We start from the raw sequence: 23,823 nt of genomic DNA on the forward strand, positions 1-23,823 counted from the left end.
AATCCATAATCTTACTAAAAACCATTGCTAAAAATTATATTGAATTTCTTTATAAAATATGTGCCATTTCCAATTCGGCATTAAGTCCTGAAGGGGCCAAAGTTTTTAATGTGTAAATCCAGTACATTTCTCTATGCAACAAGTTCTTTATTAAGTCCCCACCCCCCTCCAGGGGACTTTAACATTCTGGATTCCACATACGACAAAGACCCTGGGTTATTGTTGTGGTGAATTTTAAATTGCTCTGATAGTGAATGTTTTTCAAATTTTCTATTAATATTGTATATATGTTCCCCCAATCTTGTTTTTAGCATTCGTTTAGTTTGCCCCACGTATTGTAAACCGCAAGTGCAGCTCAATAGATAAATAACCTGTTTTGAGTTACAGGTTATACACTCCTTGATTTTATATGTCTTTTTGGTTACTGTTGATATAAATTCAAAAATAGCCCCAAAAGGTGGACCTATTAGTTTACAGATTCTACATGACCCACATTTATAAAAACCCATCTGTGAGTTTAAAAAAAATGTTTTTCAGGGGATGGCCTGATATGGCTGTGCACCAATTTGTCCTTTAGGGTTGGTGCTCCCCTAAATATAATTTTAGGTTTCGTTGGTAATAAAGATATTAATTGTGGATCTTGTTTCAGCAGATCCCAATTTTTCAGGACTGCCTTCTTGATATAATTAGTCTGGGCATTAAAATCAAAGATGAGGGGACAAAAAACACTTATCATTGCTTTTATCTTTACATTTATCCTTTGATGCCAAAATCTCCATCCTAGTCTTATTTGATACTTTCTCTGATGCTCTATGAAGCAAATCTGGATCATACTTCTCTATAAACTGTGCTCTTACTTTCTTAATTTGTTCCATACATACATCTTCCTCTGTGCAGTTATTTTTGATTCTTAGAAATTGGCTATAGGGAACTCCCTGTAGCCAAGAAGGATAGTGACAGCTAGATGTCAAAATAAAGCGGTTAACATCTACAGGTTTCAAGAAAGTCTTGGATTTTAAAATGTAATTTTCTACATATAACACCAAATCTAAAAACTCCACCTGTTCTTCACTATGTGAATGTGTGAAGGACAAATTAAAATTGTTCTGGTTAAGATATCTTAGAAATTCTAACAGATCTGTCTCTGTGCCGTCCCAAATAAAAAAACAGTCATCTATATACCGTCTATATAGGACTAGGTTTGCTCCCCAGCGATGCCCCTGCCAGATAAAAAGATCTTCCCAATATGCCATAAAAATGTTGGCATAGCTGGGTGGAAACCTAGTCCCCATAGCAGTTCCATTGGTCTGCAGGAAAATATCTTCCTTATACCAAAAAAAATTATGTGTAAGAATAAAATCTATACATTCCAATAAAAATTCAATCTGTTCCATACTTAAGGTCTGATTTTCATTCAAAGTGTATCTAGTTGCACGTAACCCCAAATGTTGGATTATAGTATACAATGAGGTCACATCACATGTAACTAGCCAAAATCCCTTTTTCCAGGTGATTCCTTCAACCAATTTCAAAAGATCCCCACTATCTTTAAGATAGGATTTTGAGAGCTTAACAAATGGTTGTAACAACACATCTATATATTGTGAGAGATTGGATGTTAAGGAATCTATACCTGAAATAATAGGTCTTCTCGGGGGCTGTGAAATGCTCTTATGTACTTTGGGAAGGTAGTAAAATACAGGTTTCTTTGCATGTATGACCGTAACAAAGTCAAGTTCTTTTTTAGTTAGAATCCCCATAAAGCTTCCCTTTTCCAATAATGTAAGCAGAGACTTCCTAAAGTCCATAGTTGGATCTTTCTTCAGCCGTTTGTAAGTGCTCTCATCATTTAAGATCCTGTTGCATTCAATGTCATAATCTTTGGTATTGATCACCACTATGTTTGGTTTTCCTCTAATTCTCTAAGGGCTTTTTTTTTCCAGTTTTGTCAGATTGAATTTATGACCTGATATTTTCTCTGGAATTTTTTCCAAATCCGCAATGACCGCCAGACTGAATGCGTTCATAGGTGCACTCATTTGGTTGCTGGGGCAGAATTTGGACTTATTTCTCAGATCGGTATGCTGTAAAATATCTGTAGAAGGTTCCCTTGTATTGGAAATCGGATTATTGAGGAAAAAACGTTTTAATGACAATTTTCTCATAAATCTTTGAACATCTAGAAAATTGGAAAAGGGATTCGATTTTTTCGTGGGGGCATATTTCAGACCTTTGTTTAAGACCCTAATCTGATCTTTCGTTAGGGTCACGTTTGACCGGTTAAAAATTCCTGTCATTGTTACCATATGGTTCTTTTTCTGGATTCTTTTTCCTCCTCTACATCCCCTAAAAGGGGTCTTTTCTTCCTGTCTGGATAGTTTATGGTCGTAATTTGACGATTTAAAAAATTCTGTCTGGGTCCTAAAAAATGATTCTCAGACTGGTAGTGATCAGTGGAGTATCTATTCTGGTCATTTTCAGATCCATTATTTCTGTCTAGAACCTCAACCCTGTTTTTATGTCTCCAGGTTGTATGATCTATTGATTTGTGGGATTTAGGGGTTCGGATGGTTTTATTGCTATATTGGGGTAATCTTCCCCTTTTATGATGCCTTTACAGTAGTCCATCTGGACTCTTTAGGGGTTCCTGCTGGGTTCTAGCCAGTATGCGATGTAAAGCAGGAGAGGACTAGTCCTCCCGCAGAGCAGATTTGAACGTATGAGTCCCACTAGATATGAAGGGACGGTCCGTTCTTAACCATGTAAAACAGCTAATTGTATTTCAATATGTAATGAAGTGGAATTAATCTAGGATGTAGACTTTAGTATATATGTACTTGTATGAGAATGAAGATCGTAAAGGTTAATGTACACACGTTACTATAAAGACGAAAATCTTATTTAATTGCAATTATAGAATAATATCATATTGATCATACTGATATGTTAACCATGCATACACAACATTACTGGCTAGTAGACAGCATGCTTTTTATGTTCACTTTTGGTCATACAGAAGTAAGGTCTGTACCTTTAATTATAATATAATGAAATGTGTTATCTGTACAAATAACCTTATACGTGAATCATTCGATAAGATAAGATGCACTTTTTATATTTTTTTATATTTTTTTTATTATTATTTTAATGTAAAGATTATCGTTCTGATTTACACTCTATGTATTTCTAACATCAGTCAAATATGATATGTAAAATATTTTGATTCAACGCTTAGTCAGTATGTGATATAAAGCAGGAGAGGATTTGTCTTATCGCAATACAGACCTGAACAGATCAGTCCCATTAGATGTGAAAAGGCGGTCTGCTCTTAATCAAGTAAAACAGTCAATTGTATTTTTAACATGTATTCAAGTGGAATTAATTCAGGATTTAGGTTCTAGTCTATATGTACTTGTATGAGTATGAGAACTGTAAAGGATAATGTCCACATGTTACTATAAAGATGAAAATGTAATTGTAATTATGGAACTAGAAGACATTTAAATACATTAATCGATTCTCTAATTGAAAGGTGTTTATATACACCTACTGTCCCCCAAAACACCTCATCTTCAAAAAGCTTGATCTAACGAGCGAAACGCATGGATCGTGTTTTTTGGCGGGACTTTTGAACTTGCAACGATCACAGTAGTGTCTGGAAGCCGGCGTTCTTGTGAAGGACCGATCTAAGTGCACAGGATCGGTTCAGAAAAATTTGCATCCACGGAGCGGTAATATCAACTCTTCCATCGATACTCTGTTTGAACCTTGCTTTTACTGTGAATCTTAGAGATAAGCTTCACAATATTTTATTGTAAGAGTTTTTCTTATGGGGGATTTTTCACATGGGAAATAAAGTTGTAACAATATTACGCTATGTCAGTATCTTTTCTATTTTAAGGTTTGGATACGTATAAAGACACAGATTTTACATATATGCTACTGTTGCAGCAACTAATCCCTGCAGACTTTTGAAAGTACCCTCAAATAAGACTGGAATTGGAACTCTTTGTCGAATAGACATTTTTGTGCTGAACCCTATGTTTAAAATATAGGGGTATACTCACTAAGCGCTGATACATAGTTTGTTTTAATTTTGTGTCTTATCAGATGTTTTAAAACTTGGGAAGGTTTTTTTATTGTATTTAGCAGCTTTTTAAATTTATTTTCTTGTGGATAACTGAGTTTGGGGCACTGTCCTAGAAATTCCACTACACTATCTTTATTGTGCGCTCTCTATACTGTGTTTTTATACTTTCTTTTCAAGCAGCACTTGAAACATTAAGAAATAGTTGTGTATTTTATAAGTTTCAAATTAAGTTTTTATTTCTAATAATTAAATATTATGCATATTAAAATATATATTTGTAATGTGGTGTATAAGGGAATGAAGAGTAAAAGAAATGCTTGTTGCTTAGACATTCTTACGCTGAACATTAAACCATTTTAAAACGAAAAAGCTGAATTGCTTCCAGCAATGTAATGATTTATAGATCACTTTGAAGCGATGGGTCAGTTAGTGCATTTAACACAATCTGTGAAAATAGAGAAATTCCACCTGCTGTAATGTCACATCACATTGTCCAATCATCTGAAATTAATGTTTCTGAAGCAAGGAGGCACCTTCTGACCTTATTACACTTCATTTGAGTCTTTCTTCACCAGCCCACGTTGGTGTCCTGCCAGTCATATGTTCTTGTCATTCTGTCACTACAGGGTAACAGGTGCAACAACCTTAATATATCCAGCTAATCATATAGAATGCACAACTTTAAAGATTTTTGCAGCAATGGTTGTCAACGTCAGTCATTAGGGAACACTGTAAAAGGCAAGGCCAAAACTGTCAGAGAGAGTAAGTGTCCGACTGACCCATCTGTGTACAAAGCAAGAATTTCTGTAAACTGTCCCCAGTTAATTCTATACAAAGGTTACGAGTTGAGGTGAACCTTTTGACCACTGAGCTAATGTAACTAAGTTAGAAACAGTGTGTTTTCATACCTTTTAAAAAGTACACCGCATGATTATATGATTATATACATGCTTAGCAGTTTCCCACGCCCTTTATTGCCCCCTTAATTCTCATGTTTTATTGATAAACGGTAACCTCTGTTTAAAAAAAAAAATATTTGGATTTATGACAGTCCAATTTTGATTCAAAATTTTATCAACAAAGGCATACACAGCAATCAATGACAATTTACCTATTCATTAATAATTATTTACGTTAAACTATCTTACCATAATGAATACAAACCATATATATATATATATATATATATATATATATATATATATATATATATATATATACACACATACATATATATATTGTACAGTTGAATGGAATAGGTTGTCACTTTTAAATACCAATATATTTCTTTCTCCTTTCTTCATTTCTATTATTGTCTTTTCTTCTTCAAATACATATTCTAATTATACCTTTTTCTTCTATTCCCTGTTCCTCAATATTATTTTATTTTCATCCAACCATACTTTTTTCATTAGAATCTCTGTATGTTATTTACCTGTGAGTGGCTTTTTTATATGCGAAGCCCAGGCCCACTGCAAGGGACCACATGGAAGAGCTGCATGATAGGTGGGACATCAGTGTAATGTCACGCAAGTTCATGACCTGAACCCAAACTAATGCTGTGCATGTTTGTGCTTCTTGCAGCTAGTTATGTCAGAGAGAATGCAAAATGCACACAGAGATTAAAAAGAAAAGTGTATTACTAGCTGCCGTGTAACATGTCATATATTGAGTACACTTACAGAGAGGACTGTCGACCAGTCTGTTCCCTTTAAGTGGTACTTGAAACAATACATCAAAACAAATGAAACACTGTTTAATCGCAGCTCCCAGTAATTCACATACAACTTCGTACACACAGAAAAACATTACATATAGGAAGAGGATCATATAACTAAGGATCCACTTAATGCCTTTCGCTTCTACAGATGCTTTCTCAACATTTCTAAGTTGTTTGTTCTCGTTGGTTAATGAGAAAACACAGCAACTACTAAGTCCCCGCTGTGGCTAGCCCTGCTTGCGTTTAAAGTAGAGAAATAAACTACTGTATCAAAGAATCGTTCCGTTTCCAAAAAGTGGGACCAGAGAAACTGAGAAGAGAAACAAAGGACATCTCACACCATGAGAGTTTGTGAAATAAATTGGGAAGTAAATCTTGAGAAACATTAAAGGAACTTTTCAACTTAACTTTCTATAGCACTGTTGGGTGCATCCTATAGGCAGCGCTTAAAAGGAAACAACAGGAAAACATTTACAAAACAAATGAGGAAAAACTAAAAAAAAAAAAAAAATGTACTCACATTAAAAGTGGCACATAGACCAGGAAGATGTCCTACCAACAAGGAGCCTCTCATTCTGGAGCATGGAGTCCAATCTTGTCCCATAAACTAATTTTCAGTAGTGGTTTATGGGATAGCTTATCCCCCATCCACATTTCTACTTATCACATAAGAGGAGTTATGCTCAATAAACTGATAGTGATGCAGTGAACACTCATCCTTTGCTTTGTCAAAGTCAGGCATCGGAACCACTAATGTGGTGCAACAAACACTTCTGAGAGGTCAATTAACGAAAGTATGTGGTAGAAAACTAGCAGCTGAAAGCTCCAAATCAAATCCAGAAAATTGGTTCTGTCATTTTAACCCTTCGATGTAAAACATTGATATTTTGTAGAAACAGCAAATTTTACAGTTGTAATCAAAATTATTCAACTCCATTGAAAATCAGGTTTATTGTCAACATTTACAGACTTTCAACTGTTTGCAATGAAAAATTCCAACAAAAGCTATTGAAATAAATAGTGATTTATTCAGCCTCCTGAATAGAATCCCTCACAACAGCACAAATATGCAAATCAGGTGTTGTCTCAAGCACACCTGATGCAAGTAATCAAGAGCTTTATTAGTTGCAATAGGTATGCTTGAGCTGGAACACTTGAAATACCGGAACTTGCAGTCAAACGTGACACTCAACAAACCCCTGGTATGTTAGAAATATGGCTTAGTCAAAAGAATGACCCACAAAGTTAACAGAAGATATCATTGTCCTTCACAAACAAGAGCAATGATCTTTGGGCTATAAAAGCATTGTATAGCAAACCCACCATGTGCAGACCGGTTCCAATTGAGCAACGGGACATGCCAAAGATGTCCTCTATCACCACTAATTTACATCTTAACAATAGAAACACTGGCTCAAAAGATCAGATTGAACAAAGAAATAAGAGACCTGCCCATTGCTCAAGAGGGACATAAGATCTGCATGTATGTAGATGATGTTATGCTGATGCTTTGTGATCCATTGATATCTGTGCCAGCTTTGATTAAGGAGGTTGAGTCTTATTCTGTTGTTGTTAATTACAAAACAAATATCAGTAAATCCATAATTATGCTGTGATGAAACCACCATGTTATTCAGGACTTTTATCTTTTATTGGTTCGGTAGCTGTAACTTCCAAACACCGACCACCCCCCGGTTCATTAATTTCAAAGAGAACAGTCGATTAAGTGCTCTCCCAGTATTGTCAAACACCACGTGCAGGAGAAAACAGTGGCCATCTTTTTCGCACAAAAGGAGGCAGCGGGACTTGGTCGTCGAGTGTCTGGAACTAAAATCGGACACCTGACTTCCCGAACACCGGTCAAACTATACGAACGCCTGCTTCCTTTTCCCGAACAGCCAGGAGAGCGCTGTTCGGTAGTTTGGTTCCCACGAACTAGGGGAACAATCGCTGCTATGAGCCAGGGGGTACCATGCGTGCATTTGTTCGTTTTTGAGACTTTACGAACTAGACCAACTGCACAACCTAAACTCATGGAACTATTTCTGGGCAGGAGCCTCGTGTGCGGTCGGTCAAAATAAGACTTCCATAAAATTCCAAAACCCCTGATCTGGGTGATTTTTGGATATGTTGGTCACCCAGATCAGGGCTATCAGGGGATATAATATTTATGGGGATTTTATGTGTTTTGGGGTACTTTTTAAGTTTTATGAAAAATTCTTTTTTTTTCTGCCTGGAGATAATTGAGTTATTACAGTATCTGACTCAATTATCTCACAGGCAGAGAGGAGGGATTATATGTTTGTATTGGGAGTGTCACACTTTGTAACTGTATGGTTATTGGTTGTTAACTTTGTGTTGGAGTTCCCAACAATGTCCATGTGGGAGTGCCCCTTGCATGGGGACTTGCATAAAAGCCAGTGTGGCACCATTCCTGTTGTACCCTTTATGTAGTCTAGGCTAATGTTTGGGTAACTGTCTACTTGCTGGGGAGAAACTACTTGGATGCTGCATTCGTCTGGAACCGTTCGAATCTACACCCGAAACAGCTATTATCATTCAGACTTCAACAGTTCGGGAGGAAATACTCGAATGGGTATCTACCATACCAGCATTCGTAACATATGCCAATAAAAATTAATAAGGAATCAGAAATACATCTTAGTGAAAGGTATGAATTTAAAGGGACGAAAAAAAATAAGAAAACTATCTTGGGCTTAAAATTACTCCTAAAATAGAATATATAATGAGTACTAACTTTGTTTCTACTGAAAGAAACAAATTATTTGTTACAAGGTTAGAAAAATACGATTATGTCATGGATGGGTAGGATAAATTCTATAAAGGCCTATATATTACCCAAATTTCTGTACCTTTTTAGACACATACCATTAGAGATCCCAGGAAGTTGGCTAGACATGTTTAATTCAAGCTTTTTAATGTATCGAATCGCTGCTAAAAGACTAACTTTACCTGTTAAAAAAGGTGGCCTGGGTTTCCCACAGATTATTACCAAGCCAATATTATAGGACATATATATATATATATATATATATATATATATATATATATATATATATATATATATATATATATATGACACACGTAATAAATATAGAATCTGAGATATGGTATAAGTTGGAGAAACTAATGATGAGACCAGATTACCCTTCTATTATTATCTGAAATATCTCTTATGACAGCTATAAAAGACCAAAGTAAAAAAAGTACTGTTATAGAGAATTTAATGTGAGCTTCGTGGCAAATGAAAAACATGTTTGGGGTGTGGGCATGGTCTGGCCGAGGAGTGAGCTGGATGTGCTTGCTTAAAGCTCCACTCCAATATCACTGTCATTATCTACAAAGGCTTTAATTTACCGACAAAAAAAATGCATCAGTTCCCCCAGGAATGGATAAACGTCTTGCTAAGAAGCAAGGACCAGGGAGCAACAGTGGCCAATCTGTTTGCGGCCTCGAAAGCCCTGCCGCCTGGAGCACAAGATGGCGGCGGCCCTGGATCGCCGGCATCAGGGATGCCGCAATGGGTCGAGGCCCCTCAACGAGGGAGTCTTCCCAACTGGACACAGTCCGGATCTTGTTGCCCCTGGATGAGGTAAAGACTTACCTGGCAGTCAAGAATGTGCGATCCACGGGAGTCCTGAGGGGGGAGATTCAAGCCCTGGGCACGCGGACGGCCAAAGTATAGCACCGCCTGGAGGTCACCCGATTGATCTGACGGCCAAAGCACACAGCCGCTAACTTGGTGCTAGACGACATGGGCAATCGATCCAGGGACAACAATGTGCGCATCCGTGGCCTACCGGAGCATGCAGGGGAAGGGCCCTAGCAGACCTTGTGGTGAGCATCTTGCAACCATTGCTCCAGCAAGAGATGTGGCACGTGGAGTGGGCTCACCGAGCAATCCGAGCCAGGAGGCTAGAGCAGAACACCCCACGAGACGTTATTGTGAGGTTCCTGCATTTCCCCACTAAGGAAGCGGTAATGCAGAGGGCAAGAGAAGGCCCCATCGTTCATGAGGGCATCCCTATTACGTTCTATCAAGATCTGGCACCCCTCACGTTGCAGCGAAAGGCGGGAGTGGAAGCCTGTCACGAAGGTTCTCCGCCAGGCCAATGTGAAATATGCTTGGGGTTACCCCTTCAAATGGCTGGTTTACAAAGATGGACGACCACATGTCCTGCACCGGGAGGAGGCCTTTCCCGGTAACCTGGGGCTCCAAGTGCCTAGCATCCCAGGCATGGGAGCAGAAGCCACCGATCTACCGCCCCGGGAGAGATGATAGGGCTATAATTCTTTGGATAAGGCATGGTGTGTAATCCTCTCTGCCCCCTGTGAGATCTTGACCCCACACCTTTTACAGGTCGAGCCCCAGTCTTGGCTTCTTCTTGCAGGGCCTTGACTTGTTGGAGCCCCTAACTGTGAAGAAACTACTCCCATGGACACAAGAAGGTGATTTTCCACACGGCGGTACTGAGGGGGGATCTGGGGACTGTCTCCACTTTTATAGGTGTTCGTTCAGGTAGTTTTAAAGGGACTCTCAAGTGCCAAGAAACCTGATCACTGCAGAATGCTGCAGTGCCCCTCTCCCTCCCACCCAATGTTGCTGAAGGCGCATATTAGACCTCCCTATAGGAAAGCATTATTCAATGCTTTCCTATGAGGATTTCGACGACGCTGGAGGTCCCTAATGCATAGCGTGAGAACGTCCAGCTTCGTTTAAAACACGTTTCGTGTTCTAAGAACATGGAAGTCCCTCTAGTGGCTACAAGGTAATTATAAAAACTATAATATAACATTAAATATAATAATTACACTTGCATGGTTAAGGGTGATGGGAGTTGGAGTTGGCACCCAGACCACTCCAATGGCCTGGTCTGGGTGCCAGGTCCCTCAGGTTTTAACCCTTCACATGTAAACAGTTTTAGAGAAACTATGTTTACAAAGCAGGGTAATCCAACCTCTAGTGGCTGTCTTCCTGACAGCCGCTAGAGGCGCTTCTGCGACACTGGATGCGAAACTCGCATCCAGAGAGCAGAACGTCCATAGGAAAGCATTGAGAAATGCTTTCCTATGGACTGTTAGAATGCGCGAGCGGCTCTTGCCGCGCATTCCGCTCCACTCGCAAGCTGACGTCGGCGGGGAAGGAGAGGTCACATTAAGGTAGATTAAGGTAAGTGGCTGAAGGGGTTTTAACCCCTTCAGCCCATCGGGAGGGGACCCTGAGGGTGAGGGTCCCCCAAGGATGACAGTGTCAGGAAAACAAGTTTGTTTTCCTGACACTATAATGATCCTTTAAGTATCCTTATAATATGGTTGCTGGTTGTGGGATTAGCCCCACAGTTTTTTTTTGGTTTTTTTTATTTGTTTTTTTTTTTCTCTGACTATATGCTCTGTTTGAGCTATGTAAATAATGTCCGGTTGACTTCCCACAAAACAAAACAAAACGTTTGGTTAAAAAAAAAAAAAAAAAAGGAAAAATAAATAAATAAAATGTATTCTCGGACTATCTGCTCTGCTTATGCTATGTAAATACTGTCCAGCTCACCTCCTATAAAACAAAACAAAACGAAAATAAAAGAAAAAAAAACACTACAAACGGAGGCAAAAATTGGGTTTCCTACGAGGGTAATGTTTTTTGTACATCGGGGGTGCCCCGATATGTCATAACACCATCCCTTGTTTAAAGTTGTACCCACTGTTCTGGGAGCAAGGTAGGTGGCAACAAGGAGGGGGAAATGGAAAAGGCATGGTATCAGAGAACGGTTATGGGTGTCCACGGCAACTATTTTTCCTCGAGCAAGGAATCCCTAGCGAATTGTTTATTAGGAAAGCGTGACACCTTGGTGCCTCCATTGCTCAGATCGATAGGTCTTCGCAGAGGACGCGATTTTTCTTCCTCAACCCATTCGGTATTGTTGCCCCCCCCGCACGCCTCCAAATGGGAGTGTTCCAGGTTGGAGATGGGCGTTCCTCTGAAAAAGATGTTAGAACGTTGGTATTGTTTGATATGGCGGGATATGTGGTTCTGTCTTGGTGTATGAGTCACCATCTCCCACACGATAGAGGTCTGGCGATTTGTAAGACTAGACTATTGGCACGACTGGTTCGTGCTCCTTCTTTTCTCTTCCTTTCTATACCTCTGCATTAATGGCTGCTATGGGGATAAAAGGAGAGAAAGTCATGGTGTGGCCTCCATCCTCCCCTGACCTCAATCCTATTGAGAACCTTTGGAGCATCCTCAAGCAAAAGATCTATGAGGGTGGGAGGCAGTTTAAATCCAAACAGCAGCTCTGGAAGGCTATTCTGACATCTTGCAAACAAATTCAAGCAGAAACTGTCCAAGAACTCACAAGTTCAATTAATGCAAGACTTGTGAAGCTGCTATCAAATAAGGGGTCCTATGTTAAAATGTAACGTGACCTGTTAAAAATTTTTTTTAAAAATGAAAATGTTGTTATAAGTTGGATTGAAATAGCTTTTGATTTCAGTAAATATGCTGCAAACACAACAAATGACAATTTTCAGTTCTTTACAACCTATAAAGTGTTTTGAAACTTACTGTGCATAATAATTCGGAACAGTGCATTGTAAGTTTATGTTAAAAAAAAAAAAATACTGTTATCATTAGGAGGTTTGTTCAATAAAATTTGAATTGTACTCTTAATAGTTGATAACATGATAATTATGCTGACTGTTATTTACATCAATTATTTAGGTTAATGAGAAAAATATAATTTGCATAATAATTTGGAACAGGGTGTAGGGAAGAGATCGACAATGCGATCTCACCCCTCAAAGGGAACAAAGCCCAGGGCCCAGACGGTTTTGATGGTGGATATTATAAGGTGTTTTGTGAAGATCTGACTCCTAAGCTTGAACTGCTCTTTAACGATTTTCAGGACGGCGGGGCCCCGGAAAGGGACATGTCCTTGGCTACGATAGTCCTGATACCAAAACCCGACAGAGATCCCTTGTTGCCAGAAAACTATCGCCCCATCTCCCTTATCAATCATGAAGATACTGGCCGACAGGTTGAACCCTCTTTTAACAACATTAATCAATGCAAACCAAATGGGTTTTACACCCAAGCGTCAATTGTATGAGAACACGTGCAGAAACGTAGACAAGTTACAGCCAAGACTCCTTCCTTACTGGTCTCCCTTGATGCCGAGAAGGCCTTTGATAGGGTTAACTTGCCCTTTTTAATTGGTCTCCTTGGCCTTCTGGGCTTCCCACCGCCTTATCTCACCATGGTAAGAGCTATGTACAGCAATGTAACCGCACAGGTCCATGTCCCAGGAGCCCCGAATATGCCCTTTCGGTTGGGAAATGGCACGCGTCAGGGCTGCCCGCTCTCCCCACTGCTGGTTGTGCTGTCTCTGGAACCCCTTCTGCAAGCTATCCATGAACACCCAGATATACACGGAACCACGGTCGGGGGTACACAATTTTTGGTTTCGGCATATGCAGATGAAATTCTAATATCACTTATCGATCCCGTGGAGTCTATGGCAGCACTCCAGGGTCTCTTGATGACGTATGGGTCCATTTCCGGCTATAATGCGAACATTAATAAATCTAGCGGCCTCCCCCTAGAGATGTCGGCGGCAGACATGGCACACATCCAATCCACTTATAGCATTCAGATGGCACAACACTCCCTTAAATACTTAGGGACCCATTTAACAGCTGATCCCTCTAAATTATACGAAATGAACTATAGACCCATAATGAAAACATTGATAAGGGATATGGAAAAATGGATGGATAAGCCGATCTCATGGATCGGTTGTGTTCACTCCGTGAAGATGAACATATTGCCACGTATTCTATTTCTATTCCAGGCCCTCCTGATTACGGTTACGAAAACTGATTTAGCACCCCTACAAAGTGCAATAGGGTCTTTCATTTGGCAGAACAAGAGGCACAGGGTCTCTAAAAATGTCCTCTATCGCCCTAAAACGAGGGGAGGTCTAAGGCTACTTCATCTCTACTATTATTACCTGGCAGCGCAGCTTACACAGATAGCAATATGGCATGTACCGGTGGATGTTAGGAGATGGGACGACTTGGAATCCCTAATGACAGGAGCGGATGTCCCCCAATACTAGAAATAATAGAATAATATTACGGTCCATGCCATACTTAACTTCCTCAGAGGCCATACTTAACTTCCTCAGAATATGGGATGAGACAGCGTCTAAATTTGTCCTGTCTTCCATCCAGTCCCCGATCACTCCCCTGCTCAGAAACCAGGTGTTCCCTGCAGGTATGTCGGCCCAAGATTTCAAAAATATAGAACGGGCAGGCCTTCAGAGATTTTGTCATTTATATGAGGGGGGCCAGATAGTGTCATTTGAGATCCTTAAGACACGCACTAGACTCACCCCGTCTGACTTTTTTTTTTATACTTACAGATTAGAGACTTACTCTCCCAGAGAAGACTTATAACATTATTGTACGCCTACCTGTGTATGGAAACTAAGGAATGGGGCAACTGACTTACATTTCCTAATGGGAGGCGGACTTGGGTGAGGTACTGGAGGGCATCGACTGGCAGGCTATCTGGAAAGCGGCTGCTTCTTCCTCCATTTGCTTCACGTTGCAGGAGCACTGTTTTAAGATTGTTTCTGTGGTACATTACACCGGTGAAACTATTGCATGAATCAAACTCCAACTGACTTATGCTGGAGGGGCTGCGGCCTCAAGGGCACATAACTACACATGTGGTGGGAGTGCCCCTAGATCAGAACAGTCTGCAATAGGAGAAACTATTTTCACAGACGACCGGACCTAACCCCATGGGAGTACCTCCTGAATAGGCCAATAGAAGGGTGGACTCGTACAGAACAAACTTAATTCAGAGAGTCACTTTGGCGACCAGACAAGCCATAGCTCAGATTTGGTTAGAACCTACCATTCCCTCTGTCTCCCAGGTCCTTGATAAAGTTAAGAACAATTGTCTGATGGACAAACTGACAGTGCAGGTGAGAAACACAGTACACAAATATGAGAAAGTATGGGAGCCCTGGAACTCAAGTGACTTTGGAGACTGAAGTGGGACACTAGTGGGGGTCGGTAGAGAGCGGAGCAGAGTCCTCCCCTCCTTCTCCTCTTCCCGCAATCAATACACGCTATTCTATCCTTCTCTATTCCTGTGTCAGCTCTCTAACACATCTTCCATGAGATTCTGTGTCTCTGCATAGTTTAGGAGACTTATCAATCGGTTTTACGGACATATGAGAGATTAGCTTTACCAAGTGAAGTTGTAAACATCAGATCAGGGTCTTCTACGGTGTCACGCCCTCCCCCCAAGGCACGGAGGGATGTTCCGACAGGGCCACAGGTCTTTCCTGTCCTATCTCTCTTTTCTACTAATTCTCTACTGTATCTCACAGATAAAAACAAAACAAACAAAAAAAACACTTTTGGGCTTCTGAAGCATACTGATAACAGAGTGAGTGTACAGGATCATAAGGTGAATTTAAGAAATGCTGTTGAGTTGAATAACTTGACCGTGACACGGCTCAGGATGCCATGTTATGTTACATTTTCATTATACTATTTGAACAGTGTTGTATTGCACTATATACTGCTTTGTTATGCTATTTTTTTAACCAAAAATAAAGGATTGAAAAAATAAAAAACACAGTTTGGTTTACAGAGACAGGTTTTGGATAATTTAAACATTAAAGTGATGGAATCAAATGTTCAAGATTTGAACTCGGAAACGTGGTAGAACATAGGCAGATCTAATACTATACAATTATTAATGGGTAAACAAGTTAAGAAGTTTGCTCAACTTCGACAGGAGTATGGTTTGAATAATAGGGAAATCTTCTCATATTTGAGAGCAAAACATTTTTTGGAGGCCACCATCTTTAAAGGAGATGAAATTTTGATGAAAAAACTAGGAGAGATTTGCGGTAGACATAAAGTAACAAAAGTAATGTCCAAAGCATACAAATGCATATGTATCAAATATAAAAATACTGTTCGAGAAATTAGGGGAAAATGGGCGACAATATTGAGTATAGAATTTATTCAAGAAGAATGGCTTGAGGCACTTAAAGCGGCACTGTCATGCCGAATCCTGTTTTTTTTTTTTTTTTTTAACCCCCCCTCCCGCCTCCACTACATCCAATTGACCCCTTAGTCACCCTCAAATGCCCCTAAGCCCCCCATATATACCCATTTATTAATCTTTATTTTCTGCCCCGATCTATATTCAGGGCGCCGCCATCTTTGTGTGGGTAGGTGAAGTCCCTGTGGGACACGTCATCTGCCCACACTAGATAGCACTGAGATTTCCGCACATGTCCAGTTAAACACTTGGATATGCGAACGGGAATTTCATCTATTCATTCATTCATCAGACAGACCGAATGGATGAATAGAAAAATCAGACGAACAAACTAACACTGAGTATCAGTGTTCGTTTGTTCGTTCGGTTTATTACAAGGAGGGAGCTACCGGCACGCAGCTCCCTCCTTGTAATACATAACTATAGAAGCGGCAGGGAGCAGTGCTCCTTGCCACTTCATAAGCCCCCCCAGGTCCCCCCTCACTCTATGGGGGTCAATATGACCCCCATAATAGCATAAGGGAGATTAAAATCTCCCGAATGCCCCTACTCACTATACCGCGAGTAGGGGCATGTCTACTAAACAGTGAGCAGCCTGTGACTGCTCACTGTAGAAAAAAAATTACATAAATTACAATAAGGGGGGTGGACCTATTGTCCTCCCCACAGGCCCCCACCCCTGAGCGGCAGTCGGGGGGCCATGAAGATAATGAGGGGGGGGGGACCTACTGTCCTCCCCCCCAAGCCCCCACCCCTGAGCAGTGGGTGGGGGCCATGAAGACAATGAGGGGGGGGACCTACTGACCTCCCCCCCTGGCCCCCACCCCTGAGCGGCCAAATCAAACTATCCCCTACCTACCCCCCTCACTCTAAAAATAGTGAGGGGGAATAAAATAACTTACCTGTAAAGAAGAATTAAACTTACCATTTGACGTCTTCTTTTTTCTAAAATCTTTATTTTTCAGCCCCAAAAAAGGCCAAATAAGAAGCCATCATACCCATCGAACTTAAAATATAATAAAAAACGCGAGCGCAAAAAAAAAACCAGACGAAAAAGAAAAAAAACGAGCGCAAAAACATAATCCATCTTCACCCATGGAGGGCTCCGCGCAGACTGAGCTACGCAGAGCGGGGGAAGGCTTATAAAGCCTTGCCCCGCCCTGCAATTAGGCCAAGAACACTCTGATTTGTGGGTTTAAGCCAATCAGAGTGCTCTTTGTCATTTTACAGTAGGTCACCCCCCCCCTATTGTTATTTAGGGGGCCCCCACCACCGCGCAAGGGGGGGGGGGGCGGTTATTAGGTGGGTTTTATTTTGTTTGTTTTTTACAGTGAGCAGCCACAGGCTGCACACTGCTTACTACATATGCCCCTACTCACGGTATAGCGAGTAGGGGCATATTATTTACTAATACTAAGTAATCTTTACTTAGTATTCGTAAATTTGGCTGAAAGACCAATTTAGGTCTTTCAGCCTTTTAGTAGATAGCTCCCTAATGCCGTGGGAATTAGGGAGTTATCTACTAAGCGGCTGCAAGATGCAGTCGCGGCAATGAATAGGATCAGAGTTTAATTAATTAGAATGAAATTCCGAAACGAACAAAGTGCAGAATTGCGTTCTAAAACAAACGAACATACTGTTCTCATTCAGTTAGAACGCAATTCGGCAGTTTAGTCTAAAATGACAGGAAGCATCGCGGGAACACAGAGGAAAGGTAAGAATTATGGGAAAATTGCTCTTGACCAGCGGAAATGAAGCACACTTTGCTCCTCCGCTGGTCAGAGCTGGTCAAGCGGAGGAATCCTCCATAAGGCAAAGAGTCCCTACTTTGTCTTATGATTTTAAAGAAAACTAAAGAAGACAGGAAGAAAAGAATAACAGATCCTGAGAGAGGGGGAGAAGAGGAAGAGATTGAGGAAAGGTAAGTTCGGCATGACAGTGCCGCTTTAAACAATATAACGAGTTGATGCACTGCACTAATATTTCAGAAAACCAGTTTAAATTAATACAATTTTGGTATTTAGTACCTACCCGGCTGGCAAGATTCTCTCCTGTAAACTCTTATAAATGTTGGGGAGGTGGGAAAGCAGAGGGGAACGATCTTCATATTTGGTGGAGTTGTAAATTAATAAAAACAATGTGGCAAACTGTTTGAGAAACTATTCCAGCTAGGCAATATTAAATTATATAATAAACCTGAAATCGCTTTACTACATTTGAAATGGCCAGCATTAACCCCTTAAGGACTGAGCCAAATGTACACGTTCAAAATCAAAACAAAAGGTAAACAAAACCTGGAATTTGCACTATATGTCTGTTCAGGCGTAATTCACCTCTTTCACATTAGGGGCACCCACACTTATTATATATCATTTTATTCAGGGGAAACAGGGCTTTCATTTAACATCAAATATTTAGGTATGAAACATAATTTGATATGAATAAAATAAAGAAAAATTGGAGAAAATGAGATTATTTAAAAAAAATAAAAATAAATTCTACGTGACATTTTAACTGTGATTGTCATAATACGGTTTGCTTTTACTGCAATAAAATACACGTTTGTATTCAGCGATGTCTCACGTGTAAAACAGCACCCCCTATGTACAGGTTTTATGGGGTTTTGAGAAGTTACAGGGTCAAATATAGCATGCTAAATTTTTCAGTTTTTTTCACGTTGAAATTCGCCAGATTGGTTACGTTGCCTTTGAGACCTTATGGTAGCCCAGGAATGAGAATTACCCTCATGATGGCATACCATTTGCAATAGTAGACAAACCAAGGTATTGCAAATTGGGAATGTCCAGTCTTTTTTAGTAGCCTCTTGGTCACAAACACTGGCCAAAATTAGTGTTAATATTTGTTTGTGTGTGAAAAATGCAAAAAACTAATTTGAACGCCAATTTTGGCAAGTGTTTTTGACTAAGTGGCTACTAAAAAATACTGGAATCTGAGTGTGTGTACATATCTGTGACAGTGTGTATCTCTGTGTGTGGATTGATAGTGTGTGTGTGTGTGTGTGTGTATCTGTTTGTGTGCACCATCGTCTGTATCAAAGTGTGTGCCTGTGTGTCAAAGTGTGTATCTGAGTGTGCATGTGCTAGAGTGTGTGTATATGTGTTAAGGTGTGTGCATGTATCAGTGTGTTTGTGTGTATCAAGGTATGTGCATCTGCATGTCAATGTGTATGTAAATCTGTGTTTGTATGTATATGCATACATCCAAGCAATCAAACACACTGCTGCAAACACAATCACTATATACAAACACACCCCTAATTACAAACTTTAACCCCTTCAGGACCGCTGACGGTTCAGGACCGTCAGCGGTAAAACGTGCGTTTGGACCGCTGACGGTCCTGAACCGTCATAACGGTTTTGGGCTACTTACCTGATCGCCGTCGGTCCCACGGCGGCGATCAGCTCTCCTCCCGGTCCAGGGGGACTGCCTGTCTGCCCGGGCAGTCCCCCCTCGGCAGATCAGGACCCCACGGCCATGTGATCACTCGATCACATGACCGCAATAGGGGTCTTTGTATCTGCCTGCAGGGGGACTGTCTGTGCTGACAGGCAGTCTCCCTGCAAGTGTAAAATCATAAAATAAAGTAAAAAAAAAAACAATCAGTGTAAAAAAAATTATAATATGTGTATATATATGATATATATACATGTATTATATCTATATATATAATATATGTATATGTATCATATATATAATGTCACACTAAGTGTATTTTTATATTTATATATACGTATATAATTATAAAAATACACTTATATTTAAATTACACACGAATATATACAATATATATAATAACTATATATATGGTATATATATATTATTATAAAATACAAATAATATGTTAATAAAAATAAATAACAAAAAATAAAAATAATTTTTAATAATTAAAAAAAATTATATATATATATTCAATTTTATTCTAACAGTATTTTGATATTGATATATATATATTTATATCAAAATACACTTAGAATGTAATGATATATATATCTATGTATAAATAAATAAATAAAAATAATACGAAATATACATATGTCCACATACAAAATTACATTATTAATTTCATAAATATACACGTAGACGTCAAATATATAAATATGTATATATATTAAAATTCTACGTGCATATTTATGTAATATTTTTACCTAATTAAGTAATTTTAATGATTGCAATTTGAGGGACCTGCCTGCCAACCCAGGCCAAAAGTCCAGATAATTTAATTTGCTAGCACTGTGCTTAACCCTGTAACTTTCTATGACACCCTAAATCCTGTACATGGGGGTACGGTTTTACTCGGGAGACTTCGCTGAACACAAATATTAGTGTTTCAAAACAGTAAAACATATCACAGCGATGATATTGTCAGTGAAAGTGAAGTTTTTTGCATTTTTCACACACAAACAGCTCTTTCACTGAGGATATTATTGCTGTGATATATTTTACTGTTCTGATACACTAATATTTGTGTTCAGCGAAGTCTCCTGAGTATAACAGTACCCCACATGTAGAGGTTTTATAGTGTTTGTGAAAGTTACAGGGTCAAATATAAGGCTTGATTTTTTTTATTGAAATTTGTCAGATTGGTTAGGTTGCCTTTGACAGCGTATGGTAGCCAAGGAATGAGAATTAGCCCCATGATGGCATACCATTTACAAAAGAAGACAACCCAAGGTATTGCAAATGGGGTATGTTCAGCCTTTTTTAGTAGCCACTTAGTCACAAACACCGGCCAAAGTTAGCGGTTTTTGCATTTTTAACACACAAACAAATATAAATGCTAACTTTGGCCAGTGTTTGTGACTAGGTGGCTACTAAAAAAGACTGGACATACCCCATTGTAAATACCCTGGGTTGTCTACTTTAAAAAATATGTACATGTTAGGTGTGTTTCGGGGATTTATGACAGATAACGGTGTAACAATGTCACTATTGATACATTTAAAATATATATATATATTGAAACAGCAATTTCCTACTTGTATTTATAGGCCTATAACTTGCAAAAAAAAGCAATAAAGCATGTAAACACTGGGTGTTTTTAAACTCGGGACAAAATTTTGAATCTATTTAGCAGTTTTTTTCATTAGCTTTTGTAGATAAGTAAAAGATTTTTCAAGTAAAAGTCCAAAAACATGTTTTTTTTTTTTATTTTTCACCATATTTCATTATTTTTTTTAAATACAATATATGACATAATATAAATACTGGTATGTAAAGAAAGCCCTTCTTGTCTTGAAAAAAACAATATATAACTTGTATGGGAACCGTAAATGAGAGAGCGGAAAATTACAGCTAAACACAAACACCACAAAAGTGTTAAAACTGCTCTGGTCCTTAACGTACAAACATCGCAAAAACAGGCCGGTCCTGAAGGGGTTAAAATGGTATACAATTGTACACAAACACACCATTCACCCACACCAATACTACACACACATGTACATCTGCAGTTAAAAGACAACACTACATCCAAACACACCCCTGCATGCAATTACAAACTTTACATACAAACACACCTCTTTATTAAAACACAAAAATTATATACAAACACCAACTCTATACACAAAAGTACACCTGCATTTAAAAGCCAACACTACATACAAACACACACCTCTGCAAACGCAAACACTACACACAAGTACACCACTGCATTCCAATGGTAACAGTACATACAAACACACACCTACATGCACACCTAAACTCTATACAAAAACATGCATACATTCAAATTCACAAACACAACCCTACAAGAATGGCCAAATGGTAGCATCGTGGGAGTTGTACGACAGATGGATCATGGTGGTTGTAGTAACCTTTTAAGTAAAAGATCAGGAAGGAACCAGTAGCAGAGCAGAGTTCCCCCCAAACCACCACCAAGATTCTTGCCATGTCTTTGGATTGAACAACGACTTAAAGTAGACAGAACTTACTGTAATGGACTTTGTACAAATTGCAGCCTGCTGCCAGCATTCAATCCTTCTACGGCTGCTGTGCTATCCTTCTTTCTCTTCAATTTCAATTTAGCAGCTCTCTCGGCAGACATGATGCAGGTACTAAACAACAACAGAGAAACAGAGTAGCAAGATTTATATTACATGGTGGGGCTGTTTATGTAGTTTTTTTGCAAGACCCTCATTACATCTTTTTCCTACATGTCCAAATTGTTTTGTAACTATTATTTGTAGGATTTGTTTACGCACTGTACATCACTGTGGATTACGCTGATGCATTAGAAATAATATATACTTTATTTTAATAAAAGTGGAGTACATTGAAGAATTTAACTGAGAAGTTCAGGGTTACTCAGCAAAGTTTAAAATGTCAGGAATTCAATCTGAGTTTCAAAGTTAAACCTAAAACTGCTGAATATCAAATATTTTCCAGGGTAGCTGCTTTTTTTGGGGTGGTCTAAAATGTTAAATTATTTTTCTATACCTCAGTTTGGGTTTTATTCCCTATACTATCAATAGCAAAATGGGTAAAAAATAAATAAATATATATATATATATATATATATATATATATATCTAGTCTTGTATGCTAAAACTCCACTTAGTCCCAGTTGTTTCAATATGAACTTTACTGATTTGGTTTCAATTCACAAGCCCATTAATAAACAACTGTGACCGAATTTCAAGACGGTAAGCACATTCTAATTATTAAATCGGCAATCCAAGCACCACAACCACTACGGTGCACTGAAGTGGTTATGGTGCCAGGTGTGCCCAAGCGCAACCCCCCTCCCGTAAATAGTAATCCCATTTTAGCACGATTTGACTTGTTACCTGGGGCCACTCTATGCCTGCACTACAGGCTTTAGAAAGCTGGCAGCTCTCCACCTGGGCCGAGTCTGACAGCGCCAGGCTTAGCGCGTTGGCTGAGAGTGATCGGCTGATACTTCGTTAACGAGCCAGCCGTGCTGGACTTGGCTCTGTTGGAGATATAATGGAAGCTCCCGCGAGCGCTTCTGGCTCCCTGTTTAATGTATTGCGAGGCCGTGGCTATGAACTGACACTGGGGGTGCCAGGATGTGGTTATGGTGTTTGGATGGGGTGGAAGCCTCCAGCTACTTCTAAAACACAACTGCCATGAGCAGAAAGGCTGGCAAAGCATCATGGGAGTTGTAGTTCTGCACGTTTCTCCATGTATTATGCTATCTTTATGTACCATCCCTCTTACTAATATCACCCAGCGGGCTGGAGTTACCGGTCACCGAGACTCTGTGACAGGAGGAGGAACTAACCGGCCTCATCTCAAAGCGGGTACAGGGGAGGGAGGAGCACGGGACCGACAAAGGGCGGGAAATCCCGGAGAGGGCGGGGCTTGGAGAACTTCGTGTTTGACGCAGTGAGGGCGGGGAATAGAGCGAAGGGGAGGAGCTGCAGGTAGATTGACAACACAGGGACGGAGCTGCAGGTAGATTGACAGCACAGGGGCGGAGCTGCAGGTAGATTGACAGCACAGGGGAGGAGCGGGAGGCAGATGGAAAGGAGGAGCTTACGTTGAGTGACGGGGAGGGGCTGGAAGAAGGGGGGATACATTTTTTGAAAATATTTTTCTTACTTTATAAACTAACAGGTTCTGCCCATATTCGCTCAAAAATACAACACAGCACCCATTATCCCTCACACAGACACATTATACCCTTTATCCCATCCACATGATGTGAAACCCCTGTTCTCTCTTTACAGAAACACTACACCCCCATCAACCCCCACAGACACACTACAACCCCCATCCACCCCCACAGACACACTACACCCCCATCCACCCCACATACACACTACACCCCCATCCACCCCCACAGACACACTGCACCCCCCATCCACCCCACAGACACACTGCACCCCCCATCCACCCCCACAGACACACTGCACCCCCCATCCA

At 39.9% G+C, this 23,823-nt stretch overlaps 1 protein-coding gene across 1 annotated transcript in view; it reads right to left on the minus strand.

Annotated features, from left to right (window-relative positions):
• FAAP20 (FA core complex associated protein 20) overlaps positions 1 to 21,985 on the minus strand; it is a 46,031-nt gene extending 24,046 nt beyond the window's left edge. Inside the window, exon 1 of the mRNA XM_063435766.1 lies at positions 21,867 to 21,985. Within this exon, the coding sequence (XP_063291836.1) occupies positions 21,867 to 21,979 (113 nt within the window). The 5' untranslated portion in view covers positions 21,980 to 21,985. The remainder of the gene's footprint in view (positions 1 to 21,866) is intronic.
• Positions 21,986 to 23,823: the final 1,838 nt, after the last annotated feature.

The sequence above is a fragment of the Pelobates fuscus genome, chromosome 11, assembly GCF_036172605.1.
Source record: "Pelobates fuscus isolate aPelFus1 chromosome 11, aPelFus1.pri, whole genome shotgun sequence".
NCBI classification, from domain to species: Eukaryota; Metazoa; Chordata; class Amphibia; order Anura; family Pelobatidae; genus Pelobates; species Pelobates fuscus.